The sequence below is a fragment of the Charadrius vociferus genome, unplaced genomic scaffold (assembly GCF_000708025.1).
Source record: "Charadrius vociferus isolate BGI_N301 unplaced genomic scaffold, ASM70802v2 scaffold49, whole genome shotgun sequence".
Taxonomy (NCBI): domain Eukaryota; kingdom Metazoa; phylum Chordata; class Aves; order Charadriiformes; family Charadriidae; genus Charadrius; species Charadrius vociferus.
In genome coordinates, this window is record NW_009661375.1 from 6,103,091 (window position 1) to 6,117,698 (window position 14,608).

Consider the following 14,608-nt stretch of genomic DNA (forward strand, 5'->3'; position numbering starts at 1 on the left):
CAAATAAGGCTGAAATTAACCAACGGTTCAAAAGTTGTCAGGATGACAGGCAAGGATGACTTCATGTACGCACTGGAACTGCAGAAGTCTTTGGGAGACCAAAGAAAAAAAAAAATTTGAATTATGTCTGTTTTAAGTTTTTTTTGCTGAAATGGTCTGAAGAAACACGTTGGCAGTTGTCAAATATCAAAATAAAGTATTAGTTCACCTTTTGCATTAAAAGTGCTTAAAGTCCAGCAGCTTTATTGTTTTCTACCAGTATTCTTCTGATGCTTGTACTTAATGGGGGTAGCAGTGGTGAAAGAAATGTCAAGCAGTCAGTTTCTTAGATCTTGAATTTCTTTGTTTTTTAAGTTGCCTTCTTTAGTCTATTGTTCTTGTGTCTTTCAAGGTGCAATCGCTTTATGGAAACCAGATGGCTTTTCAAAAAGTTTGTTTTGGGGTTGCTGCAATTTTTATTATGTTGCATCTAAGTTGGATGCAGAACTCTCATGTTTTGTCAGGAGTCCTGGAGTAGTAACCAGTCGTCTTGAGGTAGTAATGCCTTAAATCACCTGGGACGCTTGTGAAGGGAATGCATTTCAAAGTATTAAACAAGTTGGAAATAGGAAAACTGTCAATGGAATGGTGCTGGTCAGTAGTGAAATAGGCCACAGGACCTGCGTGATCGTGGTCATTAACTCTTTTGTTTCTTCTATATAAACATCACAGAAAATGAGGATTTAAAGATGACACAATAACTTAATCTTGCCTGTGTTTAGTGAGAGCTTCAGTGAAAACTGTGGGACCATATGGAGGACACAGGAAGGTATTTGGAAATGTAATAGATAGTAAGGAAGGTTGCAGGTGGATGACTATGAACTGAAAAGAAAACTCAGTGGAAAGCAGGAGGAACATCGGAGTCAAGCATTACAGGTCTTACAAAAGTGAAAAAAAACCCTTGTTTTGCTTAATGCAGCTGAGAGGGAGTCAATTAAAAGATATAAAATCTTTCTCATCAAAACTGGCTGGATAGAAAAGCTATATGCAGAATACCTCTTTGCAGTCACAGAAATAACCCTAGTTAATTACTCTTTGATGATTCCTAGGCCCAGTATGTTAAATAGTGATAAAGTTAAATAAATGATATATATAAGAATAAATTATAAAGTTTTCAACATTGTCTTTTAGGTGTGGTTTTGCAGGAGAAACAGGACCAAGATGCATTATTCCTAGTGAAATAAAGAAACCCGATGTCTCAAAGGTAAACTGTTTTACCTGAACTGTTTTACTTTTGGTGTTTGATATGTTATGGTATAGAAAGGATTTGCAGATATGTTTTCTGTCCATCATGAGCTATTTTTCATTACCTTATAACTGCTGCTATTAAAGGATTCTAACTATATACAAGTAAGTGTGAGACCAACACTGATGTTAATTGGTACTTGTCACCCATGCAGATTATGTTTGGGACATTTATTGAGAAATTTCTAAGCCTGGCTATGCTTTGCTTTTTTTTTTTTTTTTCTAGTAGAGGATGGCAGCTTTGGAGAACTAATGTTGAGATAAGTTACTAGTAGAAAAAATTAGCATTCATAAACTCTAGAATTTAGTTACCAGGTGAGTTTGAGATGCATTATTAAGGACAGAGCAAATTAGGCAAGAGTGAGTATTTCTTTATATATGTCTGATTCTATATGTTCAGATATCATATATATATTTCTCTATATATAATCACTGCCTAGTATTTAAGTTGACTGTGAATATTTTTACCTTACAGCCTGTCAAAGTTGTTCAGTATAATATTAATACAGAAGAGCTATATTCGTATCTGAAGGAATTTATCCATATGCTGTATTTCAGGTAAGAGATACTTGGATGTTAGTTATTCAAGCCTTCCACATCTCTTTTCCGAGTACATTGGGAGGTGTGAGGAGTGTGACTGGAGGCTGCTGTCTAGTTGAGTAAGAAAACTGAAACAAGATTTTACAGGTGGCTGCCTGGCTGTGTTCTTGCAGGAGAAATTCAGTGGTGCTGAGATTCAGGCTATATTACAAAGAGTTAGTGTCCTGCAGCATCAGTTGCACTCTAGAAATGAAAACTATTTTATAAGTTGCCTTTTAACTGTAGAACTCATAAGGGACTGGATAGGAGGAAGTCATTACGTAAGGAGTTGTACTGATTTTGGTAGGACTGAGGCTCATCTTCTATCACCGCAGAACTCTCTCCAGATGATGGTGGTTTGGAAGGAGGAATCTTAACCTGTAGAATATTTTTGCCTCAGTAATACATCTTTTTATTTTTAGTGCCATTAGTGAATAATGAAGTTGGACTTAGACTTTTCTCTTTACTTCAATGCTTATTTTTACACAGTAAAAATCATTACTTGACACAGGGAAACAAGTACTTAATTTCTGTGCCTCGATCTTCTGCTGTGGATTTATTTTTTCCCCTGCCCTTGATCGTTGCTCTGTAATTGAAATCAGGACAATTCCATCCTCTTCCACTGAAATCGGGTCATCTTTCTGGTCGTTCTTACTCTCTTTTGTTGACACACTGTATGACACTGGACAAGCTACTAATGGCTATTAGGCATGCCCATTTTTGCATTTCTTTGTTTTGATTTAGGAATGTGTAACAGATACTCAGAACTACAGCCTGCAGGCAGATAGCTCTATAACTTATTTTCTGTAACTCATTTTCCTGCCTTTCTTTTAGGAACATGTTGGTTTCTTTAAAATTTGGGAAAAAGACTTTGGGATCTGCTGTAGAAAATGCTATCTAAGTGCAATTTTTTAGGATTTTTGAGGAGAATGGAATAGAAAAATAAGGTAGGTCTCATAATGTTGTTTTACACGTCTTGCCTTTTTTAGACATCTGCTGGTGAATCCCAGAGACCGCCGTGTTGTAATCATAGAATCTGTTTTGTGCCCTTCCCACTTCAGAGACACGCTCACAAGAGTCCTTTTCAAGCATTTTGAGGTATGTGTTTTACATAACTACTGTAAGTGCTCAGCGTAGCACTTGCCGGTAGAAATTTTACTTACAGTCACTACCAGATGTGGACAAAGAAATGAAGATAATGCCAAAAAAGTGAGAAAGGCAAAAAGAAGATGAGAGCAAGCTGATGGTCGTCTGGGGAAGTAGGGTTTGGAGCTTGGACTAAAGGCCATTTTTGTTCCATTCTGGCTCTTCATGAGGCCACAAAACAGGAGCTATTAACAAGAATCTGAAAGGTTTCTCTGGCTTCTACAAAAATACAGCTCGCATCGCACTGTTCCAGACAGATCCAATAATCCCCATTGAGCACTGCCCGAAGCCAGAATTTATATTTAACCACTTGTTAGTGCTCTGTCAGCAAATCTCATGACTTCTGCCAGAGTCAATATCTTTGCTTAGTATATGATCTAACCTCTGGCTGTACTCATTTAGAGACAAGCTTACCTGAAACTTATTATCTTCTCTGCTTAATAAGTCTTTTTGAAGAAAAGTCCGAACCTAATTGTTGCTTGGTTCTAATGGAAAATGTTTTGGAAGGTGAATCAATACTTCTTCAATTCAGATGGAACAAAGGTTAGGGTTCTTCTATAAAATGCGGTGAAACTAGTTTGTCTGCAGTACTTCTTCGCTGTGCTTCTACAACACAGTTTGCCAACTAATCTTAAAATTCCACATTCTTTCCTACTGTTGATAAAATTTTCTGATGAGTTGAAATTGCCGAGAGATTTGAGTGACTTGTTTTGTTTTTGTTTTTTTTTTCCTAATGCCCTTACAGGAAAAAAGTATGTCTCGGATTAAAGCATTCCCATGTAAAATTGGTTGTCAAAAATGACTCGTGACTTGGAAAGTTGTATTTTGATGGAGAGATTTTGTAAATTGTTAAGAAGCCAGCTGATACGGATCTGAGGTTAATTCGCTCTGGCTAGTGTTTCCATTTGGCGCAAAGGATAAGTGTGGCATATTAATACAAGGCCACTATTAAAACTTGAATCTCTGGGCTAAGTATCAGTAGCGTTGCCCTTAAATGCAGGGTTTATTGAAATTGCTCATTTAATTCACACTTCAAGGGGTTCCATTAAAGGAACTGTCACTGTCTAGGAAGCTTGCTTTACGGAATTCTGGGAGAAGGAATTAATTCGCGTGTAACTTTGACTTGAGTTTCCACACTGCTTTGGGGAGAGGGTTTTAAATAGCCTCTGCTGCGAGGTTGTATGCAACAGCGTGTTGTCATAAGGCACACTTTTATGGGTTTTCTGGCACCTTTGTTCACATCTTCAAGTCTTTATACAACATTTCAAGTAGCTGTGCTTTAGTTTCTTTAATTTCAGTAGCAACGACAATAAGGAATCTGATTTATGACTTAAGATGGATTCTGTAGTTAACACCTGCTTTTCTTACAAGCCCATTACAAGACTCGTTATTAGAGAAGTCACTGGTATGTACCACAAATATGATGAATGTAGAATTTAGAGTCCTGTTGAGTTTTTGTTCATTACTACACTATCCTAAAAAATAACTTAAAAATGGATACTGCAAAAATAAAATTGTTTGGGTTTGGCTTTTAATATGACATTTAAAGAAAACATCAGTGCTTTTTGTTTGTTTTTTTTCCCTCTTCTGTCAATTGTCCTCTTGGTTTCCATGTAGGTACCTTCCGTTTTGTTTGCTCCAAGTCATCTAATGTCTCTGCTGACACTTGGGATCAATTCTGCCATGGTGCTAGACTGTGGATATGCAGAAAGCTTGGTGCTGCCTGTATCCTTTAATAGTATACAAACAAAATTTTCAGCAATAAGGCTGTTGTGACAGAATAATATTTTTAAAGACTTCAGGAATGCTAAAAAGTAATAGGAACAGATCAGCCAGGCTGGCTTTTGACTATAAGATATCATGACTTAGGGAATCTCTTCACAGCTGACATGTTAAATCTGTGTTCCCTCGAAACTTGGGAAGGGAGGTTCATAACTTCAGCCTTTATATACCAGAAATTAGTTTTGGAGAAAAGCAGTTAGAAAGTAATTCCAATAGTTAACGCAAGAGAATGTTGGGAGGGAAAAGCATTTAGTTCCAGCCGACTGAAAACTCATAATGAAAAAAGGAGAATTTCCTGATCTTCGCGTAGATATATGAGGGAATTCCAATCCTGAGCTGCTGGGGTTCTCTTCCTTTGGGAGGAAAGGCTATCCACAAGTAAGTTCACAGTTACTCATTCCAAGTTACTGGTGATTTATTTGTGAAAGTTCATCTTTGACTAATGACCAGAGATTCCTATTGAACACGACTTAAATCATGACTGTTGCTGTGACAGCATCTGAGTTTTAAAGTTACCACTGTTTGGCTTTTGCTGATATAGTAAAAGCTGTGGAAATCAGATCTGCTTCACTTGATATTTAGAAGAATATAACTGAAGAGAATAAATACTGTCCCTTAAGCATGATGTAGAGAACCAGCCTGAGTTAATAGTTATGTTTAACTAACTTCATGTGTGATATTTTAGGGAGCTGGAATACCAGTTGTTGGAGCAGTGCACAGTTGATACAGGATTAGCCAAAGGACAGAGCCTTCCATCTGTAATGGGTAAGGTCTGTTTGCTGTAGCATATGTGCTCTGAACTTGCACTGGGGAAAGTGGATTAATACTAACAGTGAATGAAATGAATTTAGTATTCAATACATCTTATGTGATCTACTTTCATGATTTCTTTCTCAGTATTAAACAAGTGTATTATTTTTATGATAAGCCACTCATAACAGTAGGTTTGAATGAAGGCCAATATAAAATTTCTGTAGTAATTTTTCAATTTGTTTTGAGAGAAGACAAACTTGTTTTTTCTGTTCTTAATATTCTTTCTTCCTTAGAAATCTTCCAGAGCTGCTGTCAAAGTGAAACTTTTATGTACTAAATGTAATTCAAACGTAGTTTCATTCTTAAATTCTCTTTCTACCTAAAAAGCTTTTGTTCTAAGTTATTTTTTTATTTCAGGCTCAGTTCCAGAAGACATAGTAGAGGATATAAAAGGTAAAATTTTACACTTCGTGAAACTAGTTTATTAAATTGTGCAGTAGAGTATGTTAATAACAAATTGGCAATACTTTTGTGTTTATGAATTTATTTTACCGTTTCTGTTTATCATATCTCTTACCTACTGGAAGAACTTGCAGTGTTCCTGCTCTTTGAAAGCCAAACCAAAACCATGTTGAATTCCTCTCTCATGTTTAGCCTTTGTGTCTTCAAGACGTAGCTCGTAGATACGTTTGGTAGACTAGCACAGAAAGGGTATTACACTATTGTATATATCCTATGGTCAGCAGGTCTGGTTAACTTTGTGTTGTGTTTTTTAACTACATTTTGTTTGCTGCATATGAATGTGTACGGTGTGTACTCTATATGGGACTTAACAGGTTTTAAATATTAGATCTGCTATCATAGATACATTTTGGTTGCAAGTGCAGCATTTAAGCAGTCTTAATATCATGACATGAGAATATTTTAGGTTAATTTTGTTTATAAATTAACTAGAACGGCTCAAATTGCCCTACAGTCAATTTTACCAAAAAAAAAAATATGTATAAAAGACATTTTGGTGTTTTAATCAGGTAGGCAAGATGAGGTAAGGACTACATTTACACCAGAAGGAAAAAAAGAGTCTATCGTTAAGGCAGGACTTGGGTGAATTCGTATGTAATGTTTCACATGCAACAGACACAGAAATATATATAGTTGTAGAAAATAGAAACTAGTATGTATCTCTTGGGCTAAATTAGGAAGAAACCCATCTGTGAAATGCAAAACAAATTAAATGCAGCTGGTGCTTTGTCAAGTGGAAGTTGCTTTTCTAATTCCTGGACTTGAACACAATTTCATGATCAGTTCTGGTTTTTATGCAGTCTTTTGGACCTGGATATAATACACTAGGGTTGAAATTATGATTGCCTGCTTATTGAAGGGGTGTTTCTTTGTGACAGCCATTTATGAAAAAGATACTCATTTGTGCCAGATACAAATAAATAAGTATATAATATACTGACAGCTGAGATAAAAATGAAATTGTGCTCTGTCAGTGTTGCCTGGAGAAAAAAAAACCTCTGGAAGTCTTAGAGTGCTGAAGAGTTGCACTAGGAAAAATATTGCATGGTTACAGCTTGTTTGAAAAATGAGCAGTGTCTCATTTAAAGCTATGGTGCAAGACCCACAGCGATGTGTTTGACAGCAGAATACAATCCCTGGCACCTTCTGCAACCGAAGGCACAATTAGTAATGTCCATCTGTCTTTAAATCTTACGTAGTTTATCTGAGAGACATCTTGGCTATCCTAGCATAGTTTCAGCGTTGGCTTCATTTAAACTTGTGGTCTAGATAGCATCTGAACTCTGCTGAAGTGTAGAGACTATATTTTTGCATTTATTTGATAATGTCTTGGACCAGCAAGGCCCTAAAATGTGTGGTGTTCTTTAAATTAATCAAAATTATTGTCTGTATTTGTGATGAAAGGATCCAATAGAGTCTCTTTTCTGCTTTTCTTTTTCTTGCTTGAAGTCCGCACTTGTTTTGTGAGTGATCTCCAACGTGGACTGAAAATCCAAGCAGCCAAGTTCAACATTGATGGCAGTGCTGAGGTAGGTGGAGAATGAAGCTTATCCTAATCTTTTGAAGTGGATGTAGCCTTTCTGGCCTCTAAAATAATGCACAGTTGTTTTTATTTCTAGCGTCCTTCACCGCCTCCAGACGTGGACTATCCTTTAGATGGGGAAAAGATTCTCCATGTAGTTGGCCCTATCAGGTGAGAAATACCATAGCAGAGTATTTATCTTTAGGAGGATGTATTTTCAACTCTAAAAGCACATAAATTTTCATAAAATTGAATTGTAATGAAACACTTGCATGTGCTTTTAATGCCTCAAACTAAGGCTCTGTGCTGGGCACGGTGCAAGCCCATAATAAGAGGTGTCAGCTTCCCCAGAGAGCTCACAGTTCACAGTGTGAGCTAACAGATTGGAGGGATGGGGGAAAACAGAAATGGAGTATTAATGCAGGATGATGGGACAGGTTTAGTGAAGTGTCTTCTCCCTGTTGGCACCGCCTGGTGCATGGACTGTGTGAGAGAAGTAGTGATGATGTGTTGTCAGCAGGATGTCCGTAGTTATTTCCAGCCCTGCTGTTCGTGAGTGTTAGCTCTTAGTGTAGTATTGCTTCTCATTAACACTCATTTCCTATCTTTTCAACAGAGACTCTGTTGTTGAAATACTGTTTGAACAGGATAACGAAGAGACATCTGTTGCCACTTTGATATTAGATTCACTCATTCAGGTATCTTTATAATATAAACAATTTATTGAATGCCTCCAGCCTTAGAGAACCCGCTGTTATAAATTACTCTTTCTAGAGTAACACCCTTCTGACTACAGGTTGCGATTGGTTTTAAAAGTTTAGCACAGCGTGACTGCTAGGGTTCTGCCACATGGTGAGTGTCTGTGGGGTAGCAAGTCACCATGTGCCATCCACTCCGTGATAGTTTTCTTACTCTTTGGTATACTGCAGTGTGTCGAAGAGTTTTCTAAGAATTGTAGTGCTCACCTCTCAGCAAAAGTAGTAAACTAGCTTGCGTTTATTTGGGGGTGAGGCTCTACGTATGTAATGACGAAGGAGTAGCCAATACTTGGTGTTAAAGAAATTATACTGCTTAAACTGCAATGGCAGGTATTCTGTTTCTTCTTTTTTCAAGGTGTTTTGCTCAGAGTTAGACTTTATGCAGACTGCTGGTTTATCTAAGATCGAATAAAATTAATTTGGACATCTCTGTTACAGGCGGTATATTAGATATATTATGGAAAATTTTCTTGGCATGTACACATGCTTCATTTCTTATTATATTTAGGACAAAATGCATTAGAAACCACTATAAATGGAAATTTTCATTATATGGTGGTGTATGAATGTTAATTAAAGTGGACTGCCTGTAGTTATGTTTCAGCAAACTAATTTAAATGGCATCAATAATTTGTTGGAGAGCCATAGGCTTGGATAACATGACAAACATTTCAATTAGAATTCCCTAGGAAAACATACTGTTTAACAAGGTCTGTGCCTGGACCCCTCACCTCTGTACCTCTCGGCATTTCCCTTGCATCACTCTTTGGCCAGAGGAAAGACAAATGTTAAATTTACAAGTGTTAAATAGCGTCCAGTTACTTCCACTCAACAAGAGGACCACAGAAATCTGGGTTGTTTTTCAAAGGCTTAGCACAGATCTGTTTGTGAGGGGCAAAACTGACAAAGCTTGGTTTTCTCATGTGTTTGTCTTCTACTTGGATTATCTGATGCCTGAGGCAAGAAACCTCTTCTGCCACTGAGCCTTCTGCATTGCCTTTCTCCTTCATGGAGCTAAAAAGAGTCAATCTCGTATGTAACTCTTCCCTGTCTGAGAGCACTGGTCGAGGCTTCACCTCTCTGGCACGTATTCTCCCAGAACTCACGGGAATTACTGTCACTGATACCTCTGTTGTCTTAGCCTGTCTCAGCTGAAGGGCTTTATAGGGACACTCACAGCATGCTCATGTAAGCCTCAACTGGGCAGTCCCGTACGCCTGGTTTTCTTGGGAAGTCTGGGGAAAAATTATTTTGGTATAACATAGTTTCAGTTAAGTACAAGAAAACAGCAATGAAGCGCATGGGAAGACTGAATTTCTAACAGACATGCAGCTGTTCATGACAAAATGTTTCAGACAGTTCACGCAACTTCAGTTAAAGTGTTTTGTTGTGGGGTTTTTTTTTATTATTCCTGTTTGCATTAGTGTCCCATAGACACCAGGAAGCAGTTGGCAGAGAACTTGGTAGTTATTGGTGGCACCGCTATGTTGCCAGGATTCCTTCACAGACTCATGGCTGAAATCAGATACCTGGTAGAGAAACCGAAATACAAAGAAGCACTGGCTACTAAAACCTTCAGAATTCACACTCCACCTGCCAAACCCAACTGTGTGGCCTGGCTGGGAGGTAAGAATGAAAACAGCTGTTAAGCAAAGTTACAAAGTGAAAAAGCAAATCTTTCAAGTAGGATTTGTAATGAATAAATAGCAGTAAAACTTAGGTGAACTATTGAAATCAAGCTGCATTGGAGCTCTGGAATTATTATGCCCTCCTGGAAGAAATCTTGCAGAGTAAAGCTCCCACGGGGACATTTGGAGGGCAGAATGGCTCTGCAGGTTATGGGAGCTTTTAACGAGTGACGTGCAATTTGCAACAGCAGTGGGGAAGATGAGTTGTTGAGTGAAGTGCAGTACAGGGCTACTGCCATATGGTGGCACCAGTAAAGTGATTAAGCAGAGCAGGGTCCTGCTGCGTGTGGGAAGATCTACTTAATGAAAAAACAAGTTTAGTTACTGACTGAGGAGCTGTGAGCTACGGAGAGGCCGGAGGCTGCAAACTCCCTGTGCTGTTCCCAAGTGCCCATAACAAATACAGCAACTCTGCAATGGATTTTGGCTGCTGTTACGGGGGAAAAAGAAGGGCTTTCCACTGCGAGCAATTCTTTTAAGGTTCTGAGGTTGATAAGAATTCATGCTTTTCTAAACTTTTGGTTAATAAGCTGAGCCCATCTGGTATGAATGAGGAACTAATTTTAACTGTAAAGGTAGATTTTATTTCCATATGCTTTGAAATGTTTATCAAATTTTAGTTTTGAGTCTACTTCTAGGATTAGCAAACTGATTTATATGCACTAAGTTCTCTGATCTTTTTCTTCACTGGCAGTGCTAATCAGCTGCTGTGGTCTGAATCTTCTCACAGCTTGTGTAAACTTCTCGGGGCATTGCGTGACAACCTTTTTGGGGAGAGGAAGTTCCCTTGAACACAAGGTGGTTTGCTTAAGGGGCTTAAAATCAAAACTTTGTCACAAGAAGCAGGTCAGCTAGGCCAGTTTTACTGTCAGCAGAGACTAGATTCTTTGCCTTCAGTTGCTTTCAAGGGACATAAATGGAAGCAATTTGGGTCTATCTGGGCTACTGAAAAGGAAAGTGGCTAGATCCTTTCATTCGTTTAATTTTTGGGACAGAGCTGAAAAATAATAGTGGAGATTCTTGATGGGAAGAAGTAGAAAAAGAAATTCAGTACACCAAATTGCAGCTTTTTTTCTTTTTCTCCTAATAATGTAGGAGCCATTTTTGGAGCACTTCAGGACATACTTGGGAGCCGGTCTGTGTCCAAAGAATATTACAGCCAGACAGGCCGCATACCTGACTGGTGCTGTCTTAATAATCCTCCACTGGAAATGATGTTTGATGTTGGAAAAGCACCCCCACCATTGATGAAGAGGGCTTTTTCTACTGAGAAATGAGCACCTAAATGCTACATAAGGATTCTCCTCATCTGCTTCAAGTAGATATATATGCATTGGCGCTTTTTTTGTATGAAGTAATTTGTGTGTAACACTATTAAATATGAACGATGTGGATGTTTTGGGGGAGTATGGTGGTAGGTACTAACACTATTTAAAACCACATCCAATTATAGTTTTAAAACTTAACTCTGGCAACTACTATGCTATTTTGTCTTCTGAAGAAATTCTGTACCGTCATGAGTTGTAGCCTACTGAGTTGTTTGTTATTTATCTGTACAGTAAATGACATTGTTGAGAGAATTTTTTTTTAAGATAATTTGATTTTAAGTACACTTAGTAGACTGCCCTTCATTCTTCTATGGGACACATCTATGGAAGCTTTTCTGCCAAATTCTGTATTAAAATATTCCACCCTTGAATCACATGTGAGAAAATGGTTTGGAGCAAAGGTGCTGCAGCAGTATTCCCCCGGACACAGTCCTGTTTTGAGAGTTTTAGCAGAGAGCTCTTCTGCTTGTAATTCTCAGACAGTGCTGACCTAACAACTCTCCCACTATCTTTCCTCCAAGAAAGAATTCAACCATTAAGAGTTATAAACAAATGCAAGGAAGTCTTGAGTCTTACTGAAACGTCAACCCCAGAAGTCACTTCTTTGCCTTCCTTCCCACCATCAGAAATATTAAACTTAATTGTCCTGCAGTAATATGTATTAAATGAAAATGCAATACAAAGTTCATTGCTTAAGAAAAAAAAAAATACATTTGGATATTACTGCTATCTTTAGGAAGTGTTGGCTAATTAATAAGCTCTTAGCAATGCTGTTAACTTTACATATTGAAGGAGAAGGAGCACTCCTGTGGGAAACAAACACATATGCTTCCATTCTGCTGCTAGTGCTGCTGATTGGGGTTTGTCATGGTTCTCACTGTCCTTCCATCATAACACTGTGAATTAGCTTTGCATGCACTCCAGACAATGCCACAACGGTGTCTTGGGAGATGCATTTACCTGGTGTCAAACGCTGTTAAACTTGCTGCCAACATGCTGAACTTGACTCACTGACTAAATGGTGACCCTGCTGGTACCTGCTGATTGCTGAGGTTCAGACCCTACTCCGAGGAGTAATAGTTTAGCTCAAATTTGGGGATATACATCTATATAAAATTATTTGAAAGGAGGGGTATGGGGTCTTATTCCAAATCCATGCTTTTGGTGGCTGATTTTCCCCTGCAGCCAGCCAGCTACCTACCTGCTGCGGTTCCTGAAGCGTGGTTCTTGAAGCATATACTCGCTGCCGGAGATGAACAGCTCCAGTGCAGGTGCGTCTGCAGCACAGCTGGCCCATCTCAGCCAAAAAGGGGCTGCCGGTTCCAGCAGTGGGTTCGCCTGTTGAGAAGGACTCATCCAAGGTCTCTACCCACCAGAAAGCCGTGTCCGCAGCACTTGTCAGAGTAGATGTAGCAACACAGAGGGTGCTCCCTCGGAAGCACGCAGGCATCCAGGCACGGCCAGTGAGCGGTAGTGGTGAAGATGGGTGTGTGAGGTGTGAGCAGGTAGATGATCTGCTGAGCCTGGTGGCAGAGCTCAGGGATGAACTTGAAAGACTAAGGAGTACTGGGGAGTGTGAGAAAGAAACTGGCGGACCCATGCATTGAGCTCCCTGAAAGAGAGGCCAGGCCAGTCACAGGGAATAAAACAAGATCATAGGGATCTCATCCCCTCGCCCTGCAGGGCTGAAGGCACGGCAGGCAGTGGCCTACCAGAAAACAGTGAATGGAGGCAAGTCTGTGCTAAGGGCAGAAGGCGCCCTCCTTGCCTCCTCCTCCCCGCCCCCCCCTGCCCAGGTGCCTCTGTACAGCAGGGATGAGGCCCTGGGCATGGTAGAGCAGCCAAAGGGCAGCCAAAGGACAGTGAGGCGGATGGTCCAGATACATCAGAGGAGTTGCCAGGACCAGAAAGGCCTACTCCCCGTATGAAGACTACCCCTACAAGGAAGAAAAGGAGGGTTATAGTTGTGGGTGACTTAGCTCTGACGGGGACAGAGGGTCCGATATGTAGGGCACATCCCACTCTTAGGGAAGTCTGCTGCCTCCCTGGGGCACGGGTCAGGGACATCACAAAGATACTCCCTGGCCTGGTGAAGCCCTCGGACTACTACCCACTGCTTCTGTTCCATGTGGGGGGCGACAAATGTGCAAATCGGAGTGTGAAGAGGATTAAAAGAGAGATCAGGGCCTTGGGACAGCTAGTAGGGGAATCCAGAGCACAGGTTATTTTTTCATCCCTACTTCCAGTTGGGGGCAACGACATTGAAAGAAACAGACGAGCTCTGTTCATCCGTGGCTCTGTGGCTGGTATCACTGCCACAAGTTTGGGTTTTTCAACAATGGAATGGCCTACGCAGCACCAGGCCTGCTGGCCACAGATGGGGGTTGTCTCACTCAAAGAGGGAGAAGGGTCTTTGCCCAAGAATTAGCAGGGCTCATTGGCAGGGGTTTAAACGAGACTCGATGGAGGGAGTGTTATCAGGCTTGCCTGTGACAAGCCAAGGGACAATGCACCAAGGACCGAGGAACGGGATGCTAGCGAGGGCCTGCAGCCATTTGCTCCAAGATGTGCTGGCTACGCTGCAGCACACTTAAAGCCTTATGTATATATGAGCCAGGAGCTCCTGGGGTAACAGGAGCCAATGGGAGGCACCGTTAATACACGGTAAAGGAATACCTCCTGGAGAGCAGCACAAAGGAATTACAGCTGCTCCAGCCAGGTCAGCCTCAACGAGGACACAGCTGAAGTGCCTCTATGCACATGCATGTAGCGTGGGGAACAAACAGGAGCTAGAGACGTGTGCACGCCTCCAAGGCTATGATCTCATTGGCATCGTGGAAACATGGTGGGATGGCTCCTATGACTGGCGTGTTGGCATGGAAGGTTACAGGCTCTTCAGGAGAGAAAGGCAAGGGAAATGAGGAGGCAGTGTTGCCCTCTATGTCAACAACCAGCTGGAGTGCGTGGAGCTTGGCCTGGGGATGGATAAAGAGCTGGCTGAGTGCCCATGGGTCAGAATTAAAGGGAAATCAGGAGCAGGGGACATTACAGGGGGGGTCTGCTACAGACCACCTGACCAAGAAGACCGAGCGGGTGAGGCCCTCTATAGACAGATAAGGGCTGCATTGCATTCACAGACCCTGGTCCTTGTGGGCATCTTCAACCACCCCAACATCTGTTGGAAGGGTAACTCAGCCAGGCATAGGCAATCCAGGAGGTTCTTGGATTGTATTGATGACAACTTCC

The 14,608-nt window shown here is 40.5% G+C and overlaps 1 protein-coding gene across 1 annotated transcript; it reads left to right on the forward strand.

The window, feature by feature from the left end:
- The first annotated feature begins 624 nt into the window (after positions 1–624).
- ACTR10 (actin-related protein 10 homolog (S. cerevisiae)) lies at positions 625–11,432 on the forward strand. Its single transcript, XM_009893963.1, has 13 exons — positions 625–633; positions 1,151–1,243; positions 1,760–1,842; positions 2,853–2,961; positions 4,627–4,734; positions 5,102–5,169; positions 5,477–5,556; positions 5,962–5,997; positions 7,516–7,595; positions 7,686–7,759; positions 8,205–8,286; positions 9,771–9,972; positions 11,130–11,432. The coding sequence occupies exons 1-13, from the start codon at positions 625–627 to the stop codon at positions 11,309–11,311; spliced, it is 1,206 nt and encodes a 401-aa protein (XP_009892265.1). The 3' UTR covers positions 11,312–11,432.
- Positions 11,433–14,608: the final 3,176 nt, after the last annotated feature.